Source organism: Callithrix jacchus, chromosome 16 (genome assembly GCF_049354715.1).
Source record: "Callithrix jacchus isolate 240 chromosome 16, calJac240_pri, whole genome shotgun sequence".
Taxonomy (NCBI): domain Eukaryota; kingdom Metazoa; phylum Chordata; class Mammalia; order Primates; family Cebidae; genus Callithrix; species Callithrix jacchus.
Window position 1 is genome coordinate 46477371 of NC_133517.1, and position 23177 is coordinate 46500547.

Below are 23177 nucleotides of genomic sequence, written 5' to 3' on the forward strand. Positions count from 1 at the left end.
CTTGCTATTCTGGCCTACACCATTTCTGAAAGAGGACCACTGGCGTTCTGGAAAACCAGCTATCTTTACAGGGTAAAATGGTCTGCAAGACACGGAGTTGAACATCAAAAATTTAGAAATATTGTTAATCATTTAATTGTTAAATCTACATATATCTAATGCATTTTATACCCTAGGGTAATGTTAGGGAGAGATGGAAAGGTTAGAATGGTGATGGTGGAGACTCTAGGAGAAAAGGCACAGCGGCTCTCCCAGCACTCCTTTCCCTACCCAGTTCCCATAATGTAATTATAAATACACAGAATCCAGAGTGACTGAAAAACATACAAGAAAGACTAAGTAGTCTATGGCTTTTCTTAATGTAGCCAAAATCAATAGTGTGAGATCGTTTCCTGTTAATGCTTAGGGATTTACATGTCCAACCTCCATTAGTGTTAAGTACTCTTTCCTGCCAATACCCATTTCTACACAGTTTTAAAAGTCGTTTATTTCATATTCACAGTTAGTCTCTTACATGACTAAGAGAATACAATAAAATGGCTATTCAATTTCCTAGAGCAAAGAAATGTTCATTACCTGACATTAAATCAATTTTTCTCCAAAACTTGTTCTTGATTTCTTGGGCCTCCTAAGCTTCATCCCTTTGTTTACTACCATGATTCAAGTAGGATGAATCTGTCTTTCTTCTGGATGATGATATCATTTTCAAAATCAAGATATCATATGCCTTCACTTGCTCGAAAAATTAGAGAGCCAGAACTACCCTTTGACATATGTAGGGTAGTCAGATTTAACAAATAGAAACATATAACACCTTGCTAAGAATTTCAGATAAATAATAAATTTTATTTTAGTACAAGTATGTTGCAAATATTGTAGGGGATATACTTTTTTTTTGTTGTTTTTTGTTTTTTTTTTTTTGAGATGGAGTCTCTCTCTGTCACTTAGCCTGGTGTGCAGTGGTGCAATCTTGGCTTACTGCAATCTTTGCCTCCCAAGTAGTTCTCCTGCCTCAGCCTCCTGAGTAGCTGGGATTATAGGCATGTGCCTCTACCTCCAACTAATTTTTTGTAGTTTTAGAGAAACAGGGTTTTATCATGTTGGCCAGCTGGTCTTGAACTCTTTACCTCAAGTGATCCATCTGCCTTGGCCTCCCAAAGTGCTGGGATTACAGGGGTGAGTCACTGCTCCTGGCTGGGGATATACTTAAACTAAAAAATTACCTGTCATTTATCTGAAATTCAAATTGAACTGGGTGTCCTTTCATCTTATCTGGCAACCCTAGACCCAGGCTACCTGAAGCCCCTCCCCTGGGAGCCTTGGGCCCCACAGAGCCTTCCCACTTTAGTTCTCCTTGATGAGTAGTTCCTAGGATCACATATCTACCCGCTTTTTAGCAACAGTGCATCTGGTACCTGTAACTACAAAATCTCCTGCCTAAGCAGATGACATCTGTTATCAAGGCCTTAGCCTTTCCTCCCAGGACAGTCCTTTTGAGTGCAACCCTAGAATGGAGGGGTGGACAAGGCTTGGCTGATGGGAAAAGATGGATAGGGATGGGATATGTCCAAAGGCATCCACACACAAGGGAGGGGGCCAGCCCAGTGCAGGACAGAGTCAAAGTGAAAGGACAGAGCCAGAAGAGAAAGCCAGGGCCTGCATTTGTATCCTTGCCCCAGGACCCACAAATGTGATGGGTAGGACTACAGAAAGCATCCAACTTGCTACACATTCTGTGTGATTTCTGCTGGCTATCGGTCAAGGAAAGTACATACAATGAGGGCAGAGTATAGAGTTTTTCCACTTACATAACTTCTATCTATCCTTTTCAATATCTTCATTTGCTTCAGTGTGTTTGTTTTGGGGGAATTTTACAATTTCTTATAGAAATTTCAGCAACAAATGAGTATTTTGAAAAAAGAGACTTAAAAAAAAATCCATGTTTCCATCAACAATAACACCACAAAGTAAATCTAGTGTTTCTTTCTTGTACTAAGCCTTTTAAATGTAGTTCAGCTCATTGCACCTAGGTGCTCTGTTTAAGTGCTAGCCATCCTCCAGAGATTCCTCAGAGTGCTAAAACATAAGATCTGTTCATTTCATAAGTAACACAGTGTAAATTGTAAGCACAAAGTCTGTCAGAAAAAAAAATGAAGAAGTAGGAAGACACAAGAGAAAAGTAGGCTTTTGTGGAAATACAATGTATTAGGATATTTATAGTATGAACACTGCTCATTTAACCTCAAAGAGAAAATTTAAGGCTTAGGATTGCATGTATCCACCTATGTGGGTGCATGCCAGAGTTAATTTTTTATATGGCACATTATCAGTTGGGATTGCATTTGGCTCCATCTAACAGGAAGCCAACTACAGTGGCCTTACAAAGTCAGGCATTTATATTTTTTCCTGTAACAAGCATTTCTCTGATGCCATGGATTCTCGGGGTTCTTTCTGCCATCCTTGGCTTGGGAATTTCTTCCTTGTGTCTGCAAAATGGCTATTGCCCCTTTACATAGTAATGGGAAGGGTGAAGGATCAAGTAATGCTGCCAAGTCTGTCTTCTTTTTAAATGCTTTCTTGGAGATTCCAACTAGTACAGTTTGCTCACATCTCACTGGAAACTAATGAGAGAGACCCACCCCCAGCTGGAAGGCAGTTTAAAGTACCCAGTGTTTCAGTTGGGCACATTGCCACCCCAAACAATATTTAGTTTCTCTTAGGAAGGAAAACAGGAAAGCTCTTTATCAGGTAGGCTATTAGCCATCTCTAATGCATGTGAATAAGTTTATAAACTCTTCAAAAGACAAGATTTTTTTTTCCTTTCAGCATACCTAACAAGTTCATCACTATATAGTAAGTGAAACAGATACAAACAGAATAAATATTTGTAATGGGCACGCATGTTCAAGTGCTATTTATCTAAAATTAGTATATTGAGAGATTGTATCTCCAGATGTTTATCTCTATACAATATAGATTCAGATCAGCTAGTCAAAAATTCTTTACCACATTACAGAATTTTCTGCTGATGCCAAAATTTACCTTAATGTTACATTTAAAAAACATTTTTAAAAATCATATCATTGGACCTTTTTGGGCTCAAGTAATCCTCCTGCCTTAGCCTCCTGAGTAGCTGGGATTATAGGCAAACACCACCATGCCTGGTTTAAAATTACAACATTTATTAATTGCATGGTAGAACTAAAGGATGCACAAATGACCAAAATAATATTTGCCCATCTGGAACTTTTTTTTTTTCTTTTTTTGAGACAGAGTCTTGCCCTGTCGCCCAGGCTGGAGTGCAGTGGCACAATCTCAACTCACTACAACCTCTGCCTCTCTGGTTCAAGCAATTCTCCTGCTTTAGCCTCTCGAGTAGATGGGATTACAGGTGTGTGCCACCATGCCCGGCTAATTTTTGTATTTTTAGTAGACACAAGGGCAGGCTGGTCTCAAACTCCTGACCTCAAGTAATCCACCTGCCTCGGCTTTCCAGAGTGCTGGGATTACAGGCGTGAGCCACTGCACCAGGCCTTTAAAAAAAAAATTTTTTTTTTAAATAGGCTATTTTAAGAACTTTACCACCTGGAGCTTGTAACCTAATAGGACTGTGAAACATACACTGCTTAGCATCCTGCCACCAGCGCTGGGGTGAGTGCCACAGGAGAGGAGCCAAGTGAAGTGAGAGTAGGAGTCAAAGAGAAGAGATCACATCTGGTTGAGTGAAACAGTAAACGTCACTAGAGTGGAGGAGAAGACATTGGAAGATGAGGACTGGAGAGAGCTACACTTTACATACAGCGAGACAGTATAGAGATATTATAGCACGGAGTCACTTCACGAAACTACAATTTTAAAACATGTGAATAGCTGCTTCTTTGTTGTTAGCCGAGTGCTACACAATGCTTCGGGCTAAATGTCAACACGGAAAGAAGCCCACCTCATTTGGAGACTCAGATGGTTTATGAAATTGAGACACCACATGAAGATTACGACCCATACAAAGTGACTACATGGAAGATGAGTAACTGTAAAACCCCGTGAAAACAGATTGTTAACGCTAATAATGAAAAGAACTGTATTGTTACAGGAACCTCAAACTGTCCTTTGATCAACAGACGTGACGCCTCAACACGCATTTTTCCAAGATTCCTGCTGATAATTCTGACCTTCGGTTAGTTTAATTCATTTCATTTCATTCGAGAGTTGTTCTCAGTCCTGCACTCAAAACAGGTTTTTATTACATGAAAATCTTTCTAGGTTGTCACCTAAAAAAATCCCCATTGTATGGAAAGACAAGGCTATATAGGTCGGGCGCGGTGGCTCAAGCCTGTAATCCCAGCACTTTGGGAGGCTATATAATTTTTCAAGAGACTCTTTGCAATTCTGACCTATGCTGATTTGTGACCTAGTTGGAGAGGACATCATAGGGCATTATTTAGGTAATAGAAGAATACAGAGAAAAAAGAGCCATTGGCATTTCTAAATAACGTTCCTGTGTTTTCTACTCTTAAGTGTAGAAGAGTAGGTGTTCACAGATGCAGAGAAAGGGCATCTCCAAGGCCTCGGAGGAAACTTTTGATTTTATAAATAACTTGATGGTGGAAGGCAAACGCCATCCCGGTTCCCAAGCAGGCTCCACGCAGTCTCCATGGCCGAGTTCATTTCCTCGCCGTCCTCTTCTCTACTCCCGGCCGACTTCCAGCCTGTACGGGAGTCGGGGCGCGCCGGGCCCTCCTCGCGCTGTGCCGCCCGCGCCGACGTGGCGGAGCGCACAGGTCGGCCGGGTCAGGTGGTTGGGTGACGCCCCGGGAAAGCGCTCCCAGCCGAGGGCGGGCGGCGCCGCCGCGCCCGACGCCTCTGGGGGTGGGGACTTCGCGGGAGTCGCCGGCGGAGGCGAGGAGGAGCTGAGCGCGGCGCGGCGCGGCGGGCGATCCGAGTCGGGACGGGCTGCAGGCGGCGGGGGCGCAGAGGACGCGAGGCGGCGGGCGGGAGACATGGACCGCGGCGAGCAAGGTGAGGACTCGGACCCCGGAGGCGCCGGGGCTCCCGGCGGGGCGCGGGTTCGGGCTGGGGTCGGCGTGCGGTTGAGCGCGGCCCGCCGCCCGAGCAGGTGCCGAGCCTCCCGCAAGTTGCATCTCCCGGATCCGGAATCCTGGGGCCCTGGAAGGAGGAGCGGCTCTGGGCAGAGGGGGCCGCGTGTGAGCGAGTGTGAGTGTGCATGTGCTGTGTGAGTGTGTGTGTGTGGGGGAGAGGGAGAGAAGGTTCTGGGAGGAGGCGAGGGGGCTATTGCCAGGCTTGCCGAGCCGGGGCTGGCGGCCGTGATGCGCTCTGGGTGGAAAGCCGCGTGAAGGGAGCACGGCGCCGCCGGCTCCTGCAAGTGACTGGAACCAGGAACCGAGGACCGTGGGTCGTTCTCGTCCCTCCAGGTGGGAAACCCCCCTCTCCCTCATAAATTAAGACTTTCTGTCCTCTTCTACGTTCATATGGTTAGGATATTTTGGTGGCGTTTGATCCCATGGAGGGTTTGGGAGGCAGATATTTATACTAGGCATCCCAAATTGTGGAGTGCTGTCTGTGGATTTATTTGAAGGAAGAGAGCTTTCCGTAGGAATGGTGAAATTCCACAACACAAAACCTTTATTCTGATTTACCATAGCGTTGGGTGCACTCATTTCTGAAAATAACTCAAGTGAGATTGACTCCGAATAGAGCAATAGTGGGGCATGGTTTGCAGATTTAAATATTGTTTCATCCTAGAGATCTCTGCTGATCATAAGCCAGTGACTGTACGCAGATGTGCGTGGCACACTTTTTAAAAGATGCATACATGCTGAAAAAATAAGTTAGGTAATCTTAAGTGAGGATAGGAATCACTCCTGTTTTGAGCCCTGACACAAGTTCTCATGTATTGCTTATTTCCCTCCACTGTGTGCTGTGTCATGTGTGCATTTTTATGTAAATCAAACCATATTCGAAATATACTATTCTGTACTTTACTTTTTTTTTTTTTGAGACTCCCTCTGTTTTGTTTTTTTTTTTTTTTTTTTTGAGTCTCGCTCTGTCTCGCTCTGTCACCCAGACTGGAGTGCAAGGGTGTGATCTCAGCTCACTGCAACCTCTGCCTCCCGGGTCCAAGCAATTCTCCTGCCTCAGCCTCCCAAATAGCCTGGAATTACAGGCGCGTGCCACCACTCTTCAATTTTTATATTTTTAATAGAGACGGGGTTTCACTCTTAAGTCCCGACCTCAGGGGATCTGCCCGCCTCGGCCTCCCAAAGTGCTAGGATTACAGGCGTGAGCCACTGCGTCTGGCCTGTACTTTACTTGTAAGATACAATCTTTGGAGTCTTTCACCTCTTCCCTCTTTCCCCTCAAATTAACTTCACACTTAACAGTAGTGCTTATAAACATTACATACAATATGTTTTATACATATACATTACCTGTGTAACGTATATATACCCATACATGTTATTATCTAAATTTTAAGCTTCTTGAGGTTAGAAATATATGTCATCTTTGATTGTCCTTAGTTGGGTAACACGATGACTTGCACATAGTAGACATGCAAATGTTTGAGTCAGAAAGCTTGTCACATCTTGTATGTATTGTTAGACGGCTTAGGGGCCACCATGTAAGTCAGCATTATGTCTGTCTAGTTTTCAATGGGAGCGACACAGGATAAGGGAGATGTGATGACAGACATGTGTCCATGCATGTTTGTATACTAATCTGTTTTACATTGTTTAACATGATGATGTTTTTACAATAACTATGTTTGGTACTTGTAAAAGTAGATTAAATGACTGTGTTTTACTTATGTGAGTGGAGTGGCCAGTGTTAATAGAATTTGTGTTCTAGCTTGGTTGGTAAGAGTCACAGTCATTAGTAGCACTACAGTATTCCAACTTGTTAATACATTTTGTGTAGTTTTTTTTCTTTTTTTTTAAAATTGCGTTTTAGGTTTGGGGGTACATGTGCAGAACATGCAAGATTATTGAATAGGTACATACATGGCAATGTGGTTTGCTGCCTTCCTCCCCATCACCTATATCTGGCATTTCTCCCCATACTATCTCTTCCCAACTCCCACCCCCCGATGTCCCTCTGCTATTCCCCCCAACAGACTCCAGTGTGTAGTGCTCCCCTCCCTGTGTCCATGTGTTCTCATTGTTCAACACCCACCTATGAGTGAGAACATGCGGTATTTCATTTTCTGTTCTTGTGTCAGTTTGCTGAGAATGATGGTCTCCAGGTTCATCCATGTCCCTACAAAGGACACAAACTCATCTTTTTTGATGGCTGCATAATATTCCATGGTGTATATGTGCCACATTTTCCCTGTCCAGTCTATCATCAATGGGCATTTGGGTTAGTTCCAGGTCTTTGCTATTGTAAACAGTGCTGCAATGAACATTCGTGTGCATGTGTCCTTATAGTAGAACGATTTATAATCCTTTGGATTTATACCCAGTAATGGGATTGCTGGGTCAAATGGAATTTCTATTTCTAGGTCCTTGAGGAATTGCCACACTGTCTTCCACAATGGTTGAACTGATTTACACTCCCACCAGCAGTGTAAAAGTGTTCCTATTTCTCCACATCCTCTCCAGCATCTGTTGTCTCCAGATTTTTTAATGATCTTTATTCTAACTGGTGTGAGATGGTATCTCAATGTAGTTTTGATTTGCATTTCTCTAATGACCAGTGATGATGAGCATTTTTTCATATGTTTGTTGGCCTCATATATGTCTTCTTTCGTAAAGTGTCTGTTCATATCCTTTGCCCACGTTTGAATGGGCTTGTTTGTTTTTTTCTTGTAAATCTGTTTTAGTTCTTTGTAAATTCTGGATATCAGCCCTTTGTCAGAACGGCAAACTGCAAAATTTTTTTCCCATTCTGTTGGTTGCCGATTCACTCTAATGACTGTTTCTTTTGCTGTGCAGAAGCTGTGGAGTTTGATTAGGTCCCATTTGTCTATTTTGGCTTTTGTTGTCAATGCTTTTGGTGTTTTGGTCATGAAGTCCTTGCCTACTCCTATGTCCTGAATGGTTTTGCCTAGGTTTTCTTCTAGGGTTTTTATGGTGTTAGGTCTTATGTTTAAGTCTTTAATCCATCTAGAGTTAATTTTAGTGTAAGGTGTAAGGAAGGGGTCCAGTTTCTGCTTTCTGCACATGGCTAGCCAGTTTTCCCAACACCATTTATTAAACAGGGAATCCTTTCTCCATTGCTTGTTTTTGTCAGGTTTGTCAAAGATAGGATGGTTGTAGATATGTCATGTTGCCTCCGAGGCCTCTGTTCTGTTCCATTGGTCTATATCTTTGTTTTGGTACCAATTTCGTGTAGTTTTTAATAGGACTAGTTTAAGTGTCTAATTCTAAGACATATTTTTTCAAATCTTTAGCTTGTAAGATGAGTCTTTTTTTGTCTATAATTTTCCCATATGTTCTTTGGTTGAGGTGGAGGACTCTGCTCAGAATGAAAGAGGAGGCCCCTGCCTTAGGAGGGTCAGTTCATTTACTCCAGAAGCTTTGCTGTGGTAGAACCACGTGGCCAAGGCTGGGTACGGTGGCTCATGCCTGTAATCCCAGCACATTGGGAGGCTGAGGCAGGCAGATCACTTGAGGCCAGGAGTTTGACACCAGCCTGAACAACAAGGTGGAACCCTGTCTCTTACTAAAAATACAAAAATTAGTTGGGTATGGTGGCACTGGCCTGTATTCCCAGCTGTTCGGGAGGCTGAGGCAGGAGAATCACTTGAAACTGGGAGGTGGAGATTGCAGTGAGCCAAGATCGAACCACTGCACTCCAGCCTGGGTGACAGAGTGAGACTGTCTCAAATAAAATAAAAAACAAATCCACCTGGCCATTCCTTACTGTTGCCTCAGTCTGCCTACCTGCCTTTTCATCTTTATGTTACCAGTGCATACTGGGTGCTCAGAAATGTGTTGACTGCCTAAGATGAGTGAGGAAAGTGTCCAAGAGCAGACCCCAGCCATGATAACCTCTGTGTTCCTCCAAATCCATCTCTTGTTTCCCACTTTTCTCCTGTTCTTTTTTCCCTCTCTATTCTCAAGAAGCAGAACTCTGTGATTAGCCAGACAGTTGCTGATAAGGCTGTGCTGGGCTTGGAGGGTAAGTTACATGGAAGATCTTTAAACTAGTAGAGTGGATGACTCAGTCTTAAATGAATCTGGAGCAAGACTCCTGCCTTAAGCTGAAAAAGGCAGAACCTGGGATTTTAAACCTGATGTTCACTAGCAAACTCTGTTGGCTGAAATAAGGGTTCATCAAACTCTGTGATTGCCTCCTGAATTGTGATTTTGACAACATATTTAAAACCACATCAGAAAAATTTGGGATTTGTTGAACTTTTAATAGTTATTAATGTACATGGAGTTTTCTCACATTTGTCCTTAAAAAAAATTCCAAGGGAACTCCAGATGCAAAATTAAATGCCCTACCTCTTATTTTAAATGCATTTATCTATTGAAAACGCCTTTTCAAACCTTCTTATGTGAAGTTATCAAAAAGTCTGTTCCTGCTGCCGATTGTACTTAGCAGAGCTGGAAGATTTTAAAATAAACACTGAATTTTCCTTATGTTTTCAACTACGGGTATTCTGATACTTTGTAGTATCAGGCCCAGACTCTGCTGCTGTTTTTCTACTTTCTCTCATACCTAGGACTTGAATACAATACTTGGCTTATAGTGAGAGTTCAGTGAACATCAAATGATTTAAAATACCTTAAATTGCATAATGCCTTTCAGGAGTTTCCCCTCATTAAGGGGAAGCATTAAGCTCAGTGCGCAGCACATTTACTGTGTGTGGTATTTCCTCCTTTGAGAGAGAGAGCTGCCAACTAGAGCATACATTGTGTAGAAAGCCCTCCTGACTGTCTTTTCTGGAGCTGCATAAATATTTATACTTGAGAACCCTCATGTTAGTCATAACCTTTAGGTTAGCGCTATTATATAGAAGTGACAGTCACCTAGCCACGACACATTATACTAGTTTGAATTAAAAAAAAATTATTATTTTAAGGGGAAAAGGAATGGTTACTGGGGCCAAAAATCTATGAAGAGAGGAAAGGCTTCAAAAAAAAGAATAACACAATAATATGTCACTATCATTTTAACATTGTAATTGTGCCTTAGAAATAAATAATGAAAATGTGGGGTGTCATTGATTTAAAAGTAAAGCAAATGTTGAGAATATTGGGTAATAGTTTTGAGGGTCTGCTTGCAAGTCTCTGGGTGTGACCCACCCAGGCTGTTAATTTATTTGGTCTGCAGTTTCTCGATGTCCATATGGTGCTGATGTCTTTGTTAGCTCTTCTTTACTTCCTGCATTTATTTTTATGTGGCAGCGTGCCTAGTCCCTAGGGGAAAAGCTGAGTGGTAGGAGGGGTTGTGATCTTTTAGCAAGATTTCAAAAGAATAATGTATGCATGTAATAAAAACAAATATACTCATGGTGTACAACAAAAAAAGAACGCCCAAATCCCTGGAACTTTTGTGCTACTGAGCGTTTTGTGGTAGGCTAAGGTTATTTTCCTTTTGGGGTTAATTATTTCTCCTTTTAATTATTGACTGTTGTAAAATCTCTCTTCTGAGACATTCCAAAATTTTATTTAAACTAGTGGGTACCAGCTGTACCGAAACTGTAATTTTAGCTGTGTATTTTTATTAGCACAATGTTTCCAAGGGATTAAGGAATTTTAATATCTAGTGGAAGTTTAAAAAAAGTTAGAATGTAAAAATACCTTTTGGAACCTAAGAATAGTTGTCCATTTTAGAAAAATCAGAAATATTGATGGAGAAATAAGAAAATAACCCATAGTCCTACTCTGAGAATGAGAAATCATAGTTAGCATATTGATTTATACCTGTTCATGTATCTGTGCTTTAAACAAATCATAATTTTTTTTGTTGTTGTTGGAGTGTCGCTCTGTTGCCCAGGCTGGAGTGCAGTGGCATGATCTTGGCTCACTGCAACCTCTGCCTCCTGGGCTCAAGCAATACTCCTGTCTCAGGCTTCTGAGTAGCTGGGACTACCGGTGCATGTCACGATGCCAGGATAATTTTTTTGTATGTTTAGTAAAAACATCATATTGACCAGGTTGGTCTCGACCTCCTGGCCTCAGGTTATCCACCTACCTTGGCCTCCCATAGTGCTGGGATTACAGGCGTGAGCAACTGTACCTGGGCAACAAATTACAAATTTTTTACTGAATATTGCATTTTATAATTTGCCCTTAAAAAGACTGGAGTGTATTTTAAAAATACACTTCAACATTATTTTGTCTAGTGTAATCAGGTAATTAATGTGCATGATACAAAATTCAAAATGACTAAAAGGTTATAAATTATAAATAAATCTCCCTCCCATTTCTGTCTCCCAGGCCATTTCTCTTGGGTAACAACCAGTGTCTTCTCTACCCATTCAGGGATTCTATGTACATATGTGTACATACACATGTGTAAAGCATGGATAGGTATGTGAGTGTGTGATAGAAACTATAACACATAAATTGTTTAGCACCTTTCTTCACTTAAATGTCGTATAGGTTTTAGAAATCATTCAACATAAGGTTATATAGAGCAGCTCCATTTTTTTTTTTTTTTTTTTTTTTTGAGACTTAGTCGCTCTCTGTTGCCCAGGCAGGCTGGAGTGCAGTGGTATGATCTTGGCTCTCTGCAACCTCTGCCTCCTGGTTTTAAGCGATTCTCCTGCCTCAGCCTCCTGAGTAGCTGTGACTGCAGGCATATGCCTCCATACCCTAATTTTTCTGTTTTTGTAGAGACAGGGTTTTATCATGTTGGCCAGGCTGGTCTGGAACGCCTGACCTCAAGTGATCCGCCCACCTCAGCCTCCCAGAGTTCTGAGATTACAGGTGTGAGCCACCGCAGAGTAGCTCCATTTTTAATGACCATTTATATGTATTTATTTATAGATGTAACATTTTATTTACTGTGACAATGTTTAACTTGTTCCCTATTGATGGGCATTTACATTTTTCCTTGTAGGGGAGGAGAAATTCCTCCCTACCCTTTTAGGGTTTCTAGTGAGGCCTAGGAATTAAACCAACAGGAGATAGATTAACAGGAGAAAAGCAAGCAGATTTTATTTAGTACTGTTTACATAATACATACTTTTTACCCTCACAAGAGGAATGAAAACTCAAAGAAGTGGCTTGACTTGATTGATGATATACTAGGTCAGAAAAAGAGTGGCAACTGTGGAAAAGTAGGAAGGTAAGATTTAGTTTAGCGAGGTTTGTTTATGCAGATTTCTCTGGGTTTGGACTTCCTGTGATAAGAATGTTTCTTTCCTCCTGGGAGAGGGAGGACATCTTTCATACGGGAGCTTTGTGTTTTGCTTTCAGGAAAAAGAGAGGAGGTTTGGGTGCCCTTATTACACCTGCTTATACCGTCTTACAAGTGCCTTTAGCCCAAAAGAATCAGCATGCTAAAATGGAATGTTGTGAGATGTCGTGTTCTGAACTCCTTCGCCCTGATATTTTGCTGTTAAAACAAAGCAGCAGCAAATGTGTGTGTATGCAAGTCATTCCATAGAAATGCCAGTGTGTCTGTAGGAAGAATTCTTAGAAGAATGTGGCTGTTCAATTTGATAGTGCCAAATTCTGCTCCATAGAAGTGGTGCCAGTTATACTTCTACCAGCATGTGTGAGCATCTGCTTTCCCATGCCATGTGGCTAGGATATTGCCACACTTTTCCATCGTTGCTTGTCTTATAGGGGAAAAATGGCTTCTCAGTATATGTCTTACTATATATATGTAATACAAAGGTGGTTTACTTCTTTTGATATGTTTACAATCTACATTACATTTTCTGTGAAATGTCTGGTCATATCTTTTGCCAATTTTTCTATTGTATTTTTTTTCTTGTTTTATTGAATGTAGCCCCTGTTCATGAGATGAGTTCTTAATATTTTTTTCTAGTTTGTCATTCCTTTTTCGACTTTGTAGTGATTTTTTTTTTAACCAAGAAGAAATGCTAATCTCTCTCTCTCTCTCTCTCTCTCTCTCTCTCTCTCTCGACAGCGTCTCCCTCTGCCACCCAGGCTGGAGTGCTGGAGTGCAGTGGTGTAATCTCTGCTCACTGCAACCATTGCCTCCTGGGTTGAAGCAATTCTCCTGGTTCAGCTTCCCAAGTAGTTGGGATTACAGGTGTGTGTCACCATGCCTGGCTATTTTTTGTATTTTTTAGTAGAGATGGGGTTTCGCCATGTTGGCTATGATGGTCTCAAGTGATCTGCCTGCCTTGGCCTCCCAAATTGCTGGGATTACAGGAGTGGAACACCACACCCAGCCTAACTAATGGCTCTTTTCATTTATGGATTCTAGCTTTTGAATAATTCCTAGAAATGCCTTCCTCACTTTGAGTTTATGTTTTTCTGGTTTTATTTTTTACATTTAAATCTTTCCTCCATTTAGAGTTTGTTTTGATAATAATGTGTGAGGTTGAGGGATCTGTGGGGATCGTTCCCGTGTGAGGCCCCTGGGAAATGGGCCTCACCATACGGTGAGCTGGATCCCGGACACAGATCCCTGGTTGGGGGAGTCGAGCTAAGGGAAAGCAGGAACCGAGAGAGGAACTATATGTTATTCAAAATAATTAACAGACATTACTTTAGAGATATGAGGACTTGGGAGGCATTGTGTCTACTTTCGGCTCCTTATGGTTTATTGTCTCATTGTGTTCATTTTGGACCCTTGTTACCTTCATTGTAAAATATTAACTTAAGTATTTACACTTGATAACTTACTTACCGTAACTTACTGGGTGTAACTGTAACTTACTTACCATAACTTACTGGGCGTGACTGTAACTTACTTACCTTGACCTATGGGCGTAACCTACTTACTGGAAGTAACCTACTTACTGGGCTTAACTTACTTACTGGGCGTAACTTAGTGGGCGTAACTTGCTTACTGTAACGTAAGTACATTGATCTGGCGTAAACAACTTTAACTTCAGGAAAGTATATAATGAAACATATTGCAAAAATAAAATTGCTGCATGAGCATAGCGCATGTAGCCCTCCAGACCTCGCTCTTTCTATCTCCTTTTTTCCGGCACGCGCTCTCTTCCAGGTTTGGGACCCTCTCGCTGGATGAGATTCCTGGGCTTGCGTTCAGTTCACAACATGAGGTATAAATCTTAACACCTCCACATCCATTTGGCCACCCAACCACCTAACACCATTCATTGACTAATGTCTCTTTCCTCTATTGCTTTGAAATACCACTATTGTCATGTACTAAATTCCTACATTCTTTTCTTTTCTCTTTATCTGTATGTTCATTGTCAGCAACTAAACCTAGTTTAAGTTACTGTAGCTTCATAGCATGTAAAAATGTCTGGAAGGGCTAGTTTCCTCTGATCACTCTTTTTTTGTGTGTCAGTTTTTTTCTAGCTATTCTTGCCAGACTTTATTTTCAAATGAACATTACAATTAACCTATCTAGGTGAAAATTCAACAAGAATCATGCTGGCAGATCTTTTTCTTTTTCTCTTTCCTTCCCCCTTTCCCCATTCTGTCTGTCTGTCTGTCTATCTGTCTGTCTCTTAATTAGAATTCGGTCTATTTCTTTATTCAGTGCTCCAATATATGTTCATTAGGGTCATACTATGTTTATTACTTGTATAGTTTTGTATTTTGTTTTGGATATTATTTGACAATATGAATTTTATCACATCATTTAAAAAAAAGTTTCCCCAAACTATAATTTTTGATGATTGTACTCTTCCACTATTCAAATATTTATTTAACTCTTTCTCTCCTGGAGTAGGATTATATTCCATTTTAGCTATGATATTGCTTTAAGAAAAATTGTTTTAAGATATATTTCCATAGACAGGTCAAAGGATGTGAATAGATAAGCCTTTTGATGCCTGTTATTTAATCTCATTCTGAAGAACATAACTGTCATTGCCTTTTTTTCTTGTAAAAAAATGCATAACACAAAATTTACCGTCTTCATCATTTAAAAATGTATAGTACAGTAGTGTTAACTGTATGTACCTTGTGCAACAGATCTCTGGAACTTCTTTATTTTCCAAAATGGAAACTCTACTCCATGAACAACAGCTTCCCAGCTTCCCCATTTCTCCATCCACCACCCCTGGCGACAATCATAGAAACTATGGTTTTATGAGTTTGACACTTTAGATACCTCAGAGAAGTGGAATCATGTAGGATTTGTCTTCTAGTGATGCTTATTTTACTTGGCATGATATTGGGGCTCATGCATGTTGTAGCATGTGACCCAATTTCCTTCTTAAGGTTGAATACGATTCCATTGTATGTATGTACTGCATTTTCTTTATTATCTATCCATGGATAGATAGAAGTTGCGTCCACATCTTGGCTGCTGTGAATAATGCTGTAATGAACATGAGTGTGCAAATACTTCTTTGAGAGCCTGTGTTCACTTCTTTTAGCTATATACCCAGAGGCGGGATTGCTGGATCATATAATTCTGTTTTAGTTTTTTGCGGTGCTTCCATACTGTTTTCCATAATGGCTTTACCAGTTTACATTTGCACCAGCAGTGCACAAGGATTCCAGTTTCTCTCCATCTTTATCAATAGTTTTTATTTCCTGTTTTGTGTTTTGTTTTGTTGTGTTGTGTTTTGAGATACAGTCTCAATCTGTCACCCAGGCTGGAGTGCAGTGGCTCAATCATTAGCTTACTGTAACCTTGACCTCCTAGGCTCAAGGCATCCTTCTGCCTCAGACTCCCAAAGTGCTGGAATTACAGGTGTTGAGCCACTGTGCCAGACTGTTTTGCCTGTTTTTGATCAGATTAGTTGTTGAGTTGTAGGACTTTTTTATATATGTGTTCTGGATATTAACCCCTTATTGGGTGTTTGGTTTGCAAATATTTTCTCTTATTACATAAATTGCCTTTTTTGTTATCTTTTTTCCCCCCTCTCTTTTTAAGAGACAGAGTCTTTCTCTGTTGCTCAGGCTGGAGTGTAGTGATGCAGTTCTAGCTCACTGTGACCTTGAACTCCTGGGCTTGAGCAGTCCTGCCTCAGTCTCTCTAGTCATTTCCTTAAAAAAAAAATTAGAAAGCTTAAAGGCTTCAATTTGTCTGTTTCCTAGAGAGGTTATAGATGTTGTTAGCCATTTATATTTCCCTCTTGAGATTGTTACTTGTCTACTTTTTACAGTTGGGATCTTAGTGTGTCTTGCCTTCTCATTGTTCTCTGACACCTTCCTTTTCCATAGCAAATATTTACTTTTTTTATTTTGCTTATCATTTTTGGTTATGTTGGATGTTTTAATGTTATTTTTATTAACAAAATACAGTATTAGGAGCAGATATTTTCTAGGTGATATTTTGGGGGTAATTTGCATGGCTTTGTGTGGCTTTCAGTACTTCCTTCTTTGTGTCATCTCTATTTAGACACATAATTGGTACTAAAAATAGTGATTTCAGACAGCCTATTAATTTACATTCCTTGGCTTACAAGCATGGTGAGTGTGTTTATGTTACAGCTATACAAATAGAAATGCCAGTTTAAAAAATTATGTGAGGCTGGCCGCAGTGGCTCATGCCTATAATCCCAGCACTCTGGGAGGCTGAGGTGGGCAGATCACTTGAGGTCAGGAGTTCGAGACCAGCCTGACCAACATAGCAAAACCCCATCTCTACTAAAAATATAAAATTAACCGGGCATGGTGGTGCACGTCTATAGTCCCAGCTACTCAGGAGGCTGAGGCAGGAGAACTGCTTGAACCCAAGAGGCGGAGGTTGCAGTGAGCCAAGATCATGGCACTGCACTTCAGTCTGGGCAACAGATAGAGATTCTGTCTCAAAAAAATAAATTATATAAAATGTGTTCTTGATAAGGTTTTGGATTATGAACTTATTAACAGGATAAAATTTCACCCATTGTGTCCTTAGTTTATTTGGAGGCATTGTGGTGTGGAAAAGGAGCTTATGGTCCAATCAGGAGTGTTTAAGAAATACAGATCATAGTTCATTCAACCCACTAGAATCTGTGCTTGGCTAGAAATAGCGTCACTAGGATAGGAGACTGCCTTACATTGTATTCCCAGCATGCAGTTCAAGTATGTATATAGTAGGTACTTCATAAATATTTCTCATACTGCACATATATCAATCAAAAAGACTCATAGCATTAATAGAGTCAGATGGGTTTGGATAGAAAAGATGAAGAATTAGAGAAGGAACATGGTTCGGCAGGGAGATAGGAATATATGTTCAAAATATGCTTATATCTTACATATAATTACTGAAAACCTGATCTGTGACTAGAAGCCACATTGGTACTTCGCTTCTGAGGTGTGTATTGTAAGAATGTGTGTGTATACATAGGTGGAAGACACAGTATTGGTTAAATTTTTATTCTTGAAAGGATATTGGACATAATGCTCAATAAATACTTCATAAACACATTTTCGATGCTGTTCTATTGAAGTTAGTTATTTACCTTTTTTTTTTGAGACAGTCTTGCTCTGTTACCCAGGCTGGAGTGCGGTGGTGCGATCTAGGCTCACTGCAACCTCCATCTCCTGGACTCAAGTGATTCTTGTGCCTCGGCCTCCCAAGTAGCTGGGACTACAGGCATGTGCTACCACGCCTGGCTAATTTTTTTGTTGGTAGAGATGGAGTTTTGCCATGTTGCCCAGGCTGGTCTCAAACTCCTGAGCTCAGGCAGTCCACCTGTGTCGGCCTCTGAAAGTGCTAGAATGACAGACATGAGTACCTGGCCAGTTATTTACTTCTGTTGTATTCTGAGCCTAGGAGACATGGATGGTCTTAGCACATTTTAGTAGTAGTTTTTAAAAAACACATTTGAGGGCCAGGCGCGGTGGCTCAAGCCTGTAATTCCAACACTTTGGGAGGCCGAGGCGAGTGGATCACGAGGTCAAGAGATTGAGACCATCCTGGTCAACATGGTGAAACCCCATCTCTATTAAAAATACAAAAAATTAGCTGGGCATGGTGGCACGTACCTGTAATCCCAGCTACTTGGGAGGCTGAGGGAGGAGAATTGCCTGAACCCGGGAGGCGGAGGTTGCGGTGAGCCGAGATCGTGCCATTGCACTCTAGCCTGGGTAACGGAGCAAAACTCCGTCTCAAACAAACAAACTAACTAACTAACTAACTAACTAACTAACTAACTAAAAAAAAAACCACATTTGAGAAGGGCAAGTAGTATGTTCATAGTAGTGGAAAGTGCTTGCTACTAGTAAACCAGAACAAAAATTCGGTAAAGAGGGAAAAATGCAGGGCCAGGCGCAGTGGCTCATGCCTGTAATCCCAGCACTTTGGGAGGCCGAGGCGGATGGATCACAAGGTCAGGAGTTTGAGACCCGCCTGACCAACATGGTGAAACCTCGTCTCTACTAAAAATACAAAAATTAGCTGGGCGTGGTGGCACACACCTGTAATCGCAGCTACTCAGGAGGCTGAGGCAGGAGAATTGCCTGAACCTGGGAGGTGGAGGTTGCAGTGAGCCAAGATCCTGCCACTGCACTCCAGTATGGGTGACAGAGTGAGACTTCGTCTCCACAAAAAAAAAAAAAAAAAAAAAGGGAAAAATGCAGACATTTTGCCTGCCTGAGCCAATTAGCAAAGGGATGATCAGCCTTACATTTCAGTGTGGAAGTTGGAATATTCGGTATGGAATATGATTTTATTAGAACCCAGAATGATGATGATGATGATACCACATGACCTTTCAGAGCTCTTAACTTTTCTACATATTATCTTGTTTCAGTCTTTCATTGCTGCAGGGAAGTAGGACCAGTACATTTTCATTTTATATATGAGGAAACATAATCTGAATGGTCAGACATACTCTGCTGGATGTGGAGAGCTCTACAAAAACTTTGTCCCAAATCTGTTTTCTCTAAGACAATAATTTGGAGTCCAAGAAAAATTTAAACAACTTTTTTTGTTTTTTGAGATGGCGTCTTGCTCTGTCCCCCAGGCAGGAGTGCAGCAGTGCGATCACAGCTCACTGCAGCCCTGACCTCATGGGCGCAAGCAATCTTCTGACTTAAGCCTCCTGAGTAGCTAGGACCACAGGCGCACACCACCACGCCTGACTAATTTTTTTTATTAAATGTAAAGGCAAGGTCTTACTCTGTTGCCCAGGCTGGTTTTGAACCCCTGGGCTCAAGTGATCCTTGAGAGGCCTTGGCCTCTCAAAGTGCTGGAATTATAGGTATGAGCCACTTCCTGGCTTAAACTACATTTTCTAATCAGTTTATAGGGCTAGGTATATGTCATACTTTTTAAAGAAATATTTTCCTTTCAAATAATTGAAACAAAATTGGAACCTGAAGTGACAGAGCTTCAGCCTTGCATTAAAATTACTTAAGTTTTCCAGCTGGGGTTTTACTGAATTAGTTTTAGTAATACAGCTACTGTGGTTACCAGCAACAATGTTTATTGTTTTCTGTCCGCCAGGTTCTGTCTAAATGCTTTTCATGCTTCATTTTTGAAAAATTTCACAACATACCCTATGAGCAGGTGCTAATAGTATCCCTGCTTTACAAATGAAACAAGGCATGAAGGGACAGAGTATTAACTTTTTCAGGGGCACACAGCTTGGCGCAGACAGATCTGGGATTTTGATCTGTAATGTCTGGCTAGAGTACATGTCCTTACTCAGCCTATTATACCATGTAAAAGTTGCATACAATCTTCCTTTTCCTTGCAAAGGTGTTGTTCAAAAGCATGGTACAGCTGTGGTAGAAACCCTGGAAAGGAACACCAAGCAGTGTTCCAGATATTCCAGAATCTGGCCTGCATGTCTGATCTTCTGTATCAGAACTAATCGTAAATGCTTAGGGCAGAGAATGCTGAACCTGAAGTCACATCAAGGTTCAAAATTTGGCTTCATCATTTTCCGGTTGTGAGACATTGGATAAGTCACAAAACTTCTCTGAGGCTGATATCTCATATGTGTGAAGGGTACAAATCTGTTACTATTTCTGGTGCTCAATAGGTACTGATTTTTGAAAATATTAGATATTTCTGTAAAAGGCTAACTCAGTGGTTCCCAGTTCAAACGAAACCTTTTATTTCTTTAGAGACAAGAGTGATAGGATGCTTGCTCTCAGACTCATAGGCCAGTCTGGAGAAACAAACATACAGCTAGGCTGCCGTAGCAGAGTGGATGTTGAGGAGTTTGTAACCATGACTGAGGAGGAAGTGAGCAACCCTGGCAGGGGTCTTCAAAAAGAGTTCCCAAAGTAGGTGACCTTTGAACTTGGAAAGCTGCTATGGACTGAATGTTTGCATCCCCCGAACCCCCATTATCCAACACTCCTGCAGTGGTAGATAATGCTGAAAGATTTGGGTTCCATGGATGGCGAGGGGTGGAGTTGAGGAAATTGGCGTGGGGTTGAAGAAGGGTAGGGTGGGGTGGAGGAGAGTGGGAGGGCTGGTGCAATGGATGCCAGGCCTGTGGGAATAGGGGAGTAGTAAAAGAAGGCAACCGGAAAGGGAGACTCTTTAGAGAGGTCATGGGTGTTTTAAAGGGAAATTTGGATTAAGTGATAGATTAATTTGGATTTAGTTTGATGAAATTTGGATTAATTTGCTTGGCGATGTCGAATGTTGTTTTTATTTCCTTAGCAGAGAGGAACTTGTTTGGTATTTGCGTGTGTTTGTAAAATGAGAGCAGAAACCAGAGGCAAGGGAGGATAACTGGATTTGTGATGCCTGTGAATGCCACTGGTTTTAGTTAAGATGCTTTTAATGCAAAATTTATTTTAATAATGATATCGTAGAGTTTGACCTTCAAGAAACTCAAGTCTGTAAGCAGTAATTCACTTTAATGTGTAAGAGCCTTACAGAGAATAAGAGTGTATTAAATATTTGCAGAATGAAAGTATTATGCTTTCCCTGGGTGGTATGATAGCCAGAGAAGCAGTTTAGTCTAGAGGTGACATTTGAGTGAAATTGTGGTAACGTTGTGATTTTAGAATTTTAACAAGTGATTTCTAAGGGCCAACCTGAAGTTGTGAGTGCTTGCTTTCATCTTGCAGTGTCTTGGCTATGGGACTGATTGGTGCATCTTCTGGATTTGTTAACTATTCTCGCTCAGGTTCTCTTGAGCAGTGATTTTCATTCCAGAACCGCAGTTCCCCAACCTTTTTCTTCAGGTCGTTGTTGAAGGGGAAACCTGTCTGCCAAGCCTGCCTCTCATGGTGACTTTATAATGGATTGACAGTGCTGATTGTGGTAGAGATTCACTGAAAATTCTGACTGATAGTAAAGAGAACTTGGCAGATTTTTCTTGGTTTAGGAGTTTTATTTTTCCCAGGATTACCATCCTTTTCCAAACTTACTTCCTTTTGTTTTTTCTTTTTTAGCCTTCAAGAGGGGCCTCTGGTTCCAAGAGCCCTGTCTTCCCCTGGATTGGGCTCTGGCTAGGGCTGTGGTCACTGGTCACTGCAGATGACATTCTCTTGACTGGATTATTAATTTCATCATGATGACTATAGGTATGAAATTTGAAAAGTAGTGATGAGGCAGCCAGCTTTTCAAAGTGCGCTTTATGAATTCCCTCCAATCTAAAGTGGAGTGGGACCCTCAAGTCACTGGTTAGACTTGTTATTATTAAATAATCAGTTCAGTTTTGGCAAAGAGCAGTCTCCCTTTCTGGTTGCCTTCCTTTACCATTCCCCTATTCCTGCAGGCCTGGAATCCATTGTACCAGCGCCCCCATTCTCCTCCACTCCACCCTCCTCTTCAACCCTACCCCAGTTCTCCTCTACTCCACCCCAATCCACGGAGCCCAAATCTCTCAGCATTATCCACCACTACTCCTTATCACCAAATCTAGTGTCTACTCTTCCCTCTCAATCTACTTGGCATCCCCACAGCCTTGGAAAGTCCAACACTCCATTTCTTAATTTGTATCTTCCTTTCCCCACTGAGATGTTCACATTTCATGCTCATTTCTCCTTGTGCTCTATTCTTTACCTGGGCCATCTAAACAGCTTAATAGCTTCAAATATCATACATCCTCAGGTGTCCCAAACCTTGATATCCTGCTCAGCTCTTTCTCTTAGAAATCCATATGTCATTCTTGAATCTACCCACATTGATATCCCACAAGGACTTGGTGATGGTTTTACAGTGGGTTCACACATTCAGTGATACTCCTTCTTCTGAAAGGTGTTATTTTCTTTTTGAGACTAAGTTGCACTCTTGTTGCCCAGGCTGAAGTGTAGTGGCGTGATCTTGGCTCACTGCAACCTCCACCTCTCAGGGTCAAGTGATTTTCCTGCCTCAGCCTCCCAAGTAGCTGGATTACAGGTGCCCGCTATCATGCCTGGCTAATATTTGTATTTATTTAATTTTTTTTTAGTAGAGACAGGGTTTCACCATGTTGGCCAGGCTGGTTAAGAACTCCTGACCTCAGATTATCTGCCTGCCTCAGCTTCCCAAGGTGTTGGGATTACAGGTGTGAGCCACTGCGCCCGACCCAAAAGGTGTTCTAATTCCCCTGTCCTTGAATATGGGTTTGTGACACATTTCTAACTAATAGAATGATACAGAAGTAACACCCTGTGACTTCCAAAGCTAGGCCATAAAAAGCCACACGAGGGCTTGTGCTGCCTCTTTTGGAACTCCTGCCTTGAGAGCCCTGGGCTAACATGTAAGAAGCCTGGGAACCCTGAGGCTGCACGCTGGAGACCAGACAGACAGAGGCAGGTACCAGGAAACCTCCGTTGCTGGGTCTAGTGTCAGTAGCCCCTCATGTGAGTGACTGCACCTTCAGATACCCCCAGCCTCAGTCTTCAAGCCCCCCCAGTGGAGGCTGAGTGGAGCAGAGAGTAGCTGTCCCTACCAAGCCATGCCCAAACTGCAGTACTGTGACCAGAATAAATGCTGTTGTTTTAAACTACTAAGTTCTGGAGGTAGCTTGTTATACAGCATTGAATAACTGGAACAGAGCTTAAATACGATGTACCCCCCAAACAGATGCCTCATCTCCATCTCTTTATTTGCTCCTCTTTCCATATTTTCTATCTCAGTAACGTCTCCATTCAATCTGAAAACTTTTCTCTAGTATTCTTTTTCCTCAGATGACTCGAGTTCCCCTTCACTGCTAAACATCTGACTATTCTAACCCAAGGGTCTTG

General features: G+C 41.6%; 1 protein-coding gene across 7 annotated transcripts in view; it reads left to right on the plus strand.

Moving 5' to 3' along the window:
• Positions 1–4512: 4512 nt before the first annotated feature.
• The window catches only part of TPD52 (tumor protein D52), a 139846-nt gene continuing 121181 nt past the window's right edge, over positions 4513–23177 (plus strand). For 3 of the 7 annotated variants that reach the window (XM_035276765.3, XM_035276766.3, XM_035276767.3), the window contains exon 1: positions 4513–5016. In XM_035276765.3, coding sequence (XP_035132656.3) covers positions 4539–5016 — 478 coding nt within the window. In that variant the 5' untranslated portion in view covers positions 4513–4538. The other 4 variants (XM_078352746.1, XM_078352747.1, XM_035276768.2 and 1 more) reach the window with 3 other exon arrangements.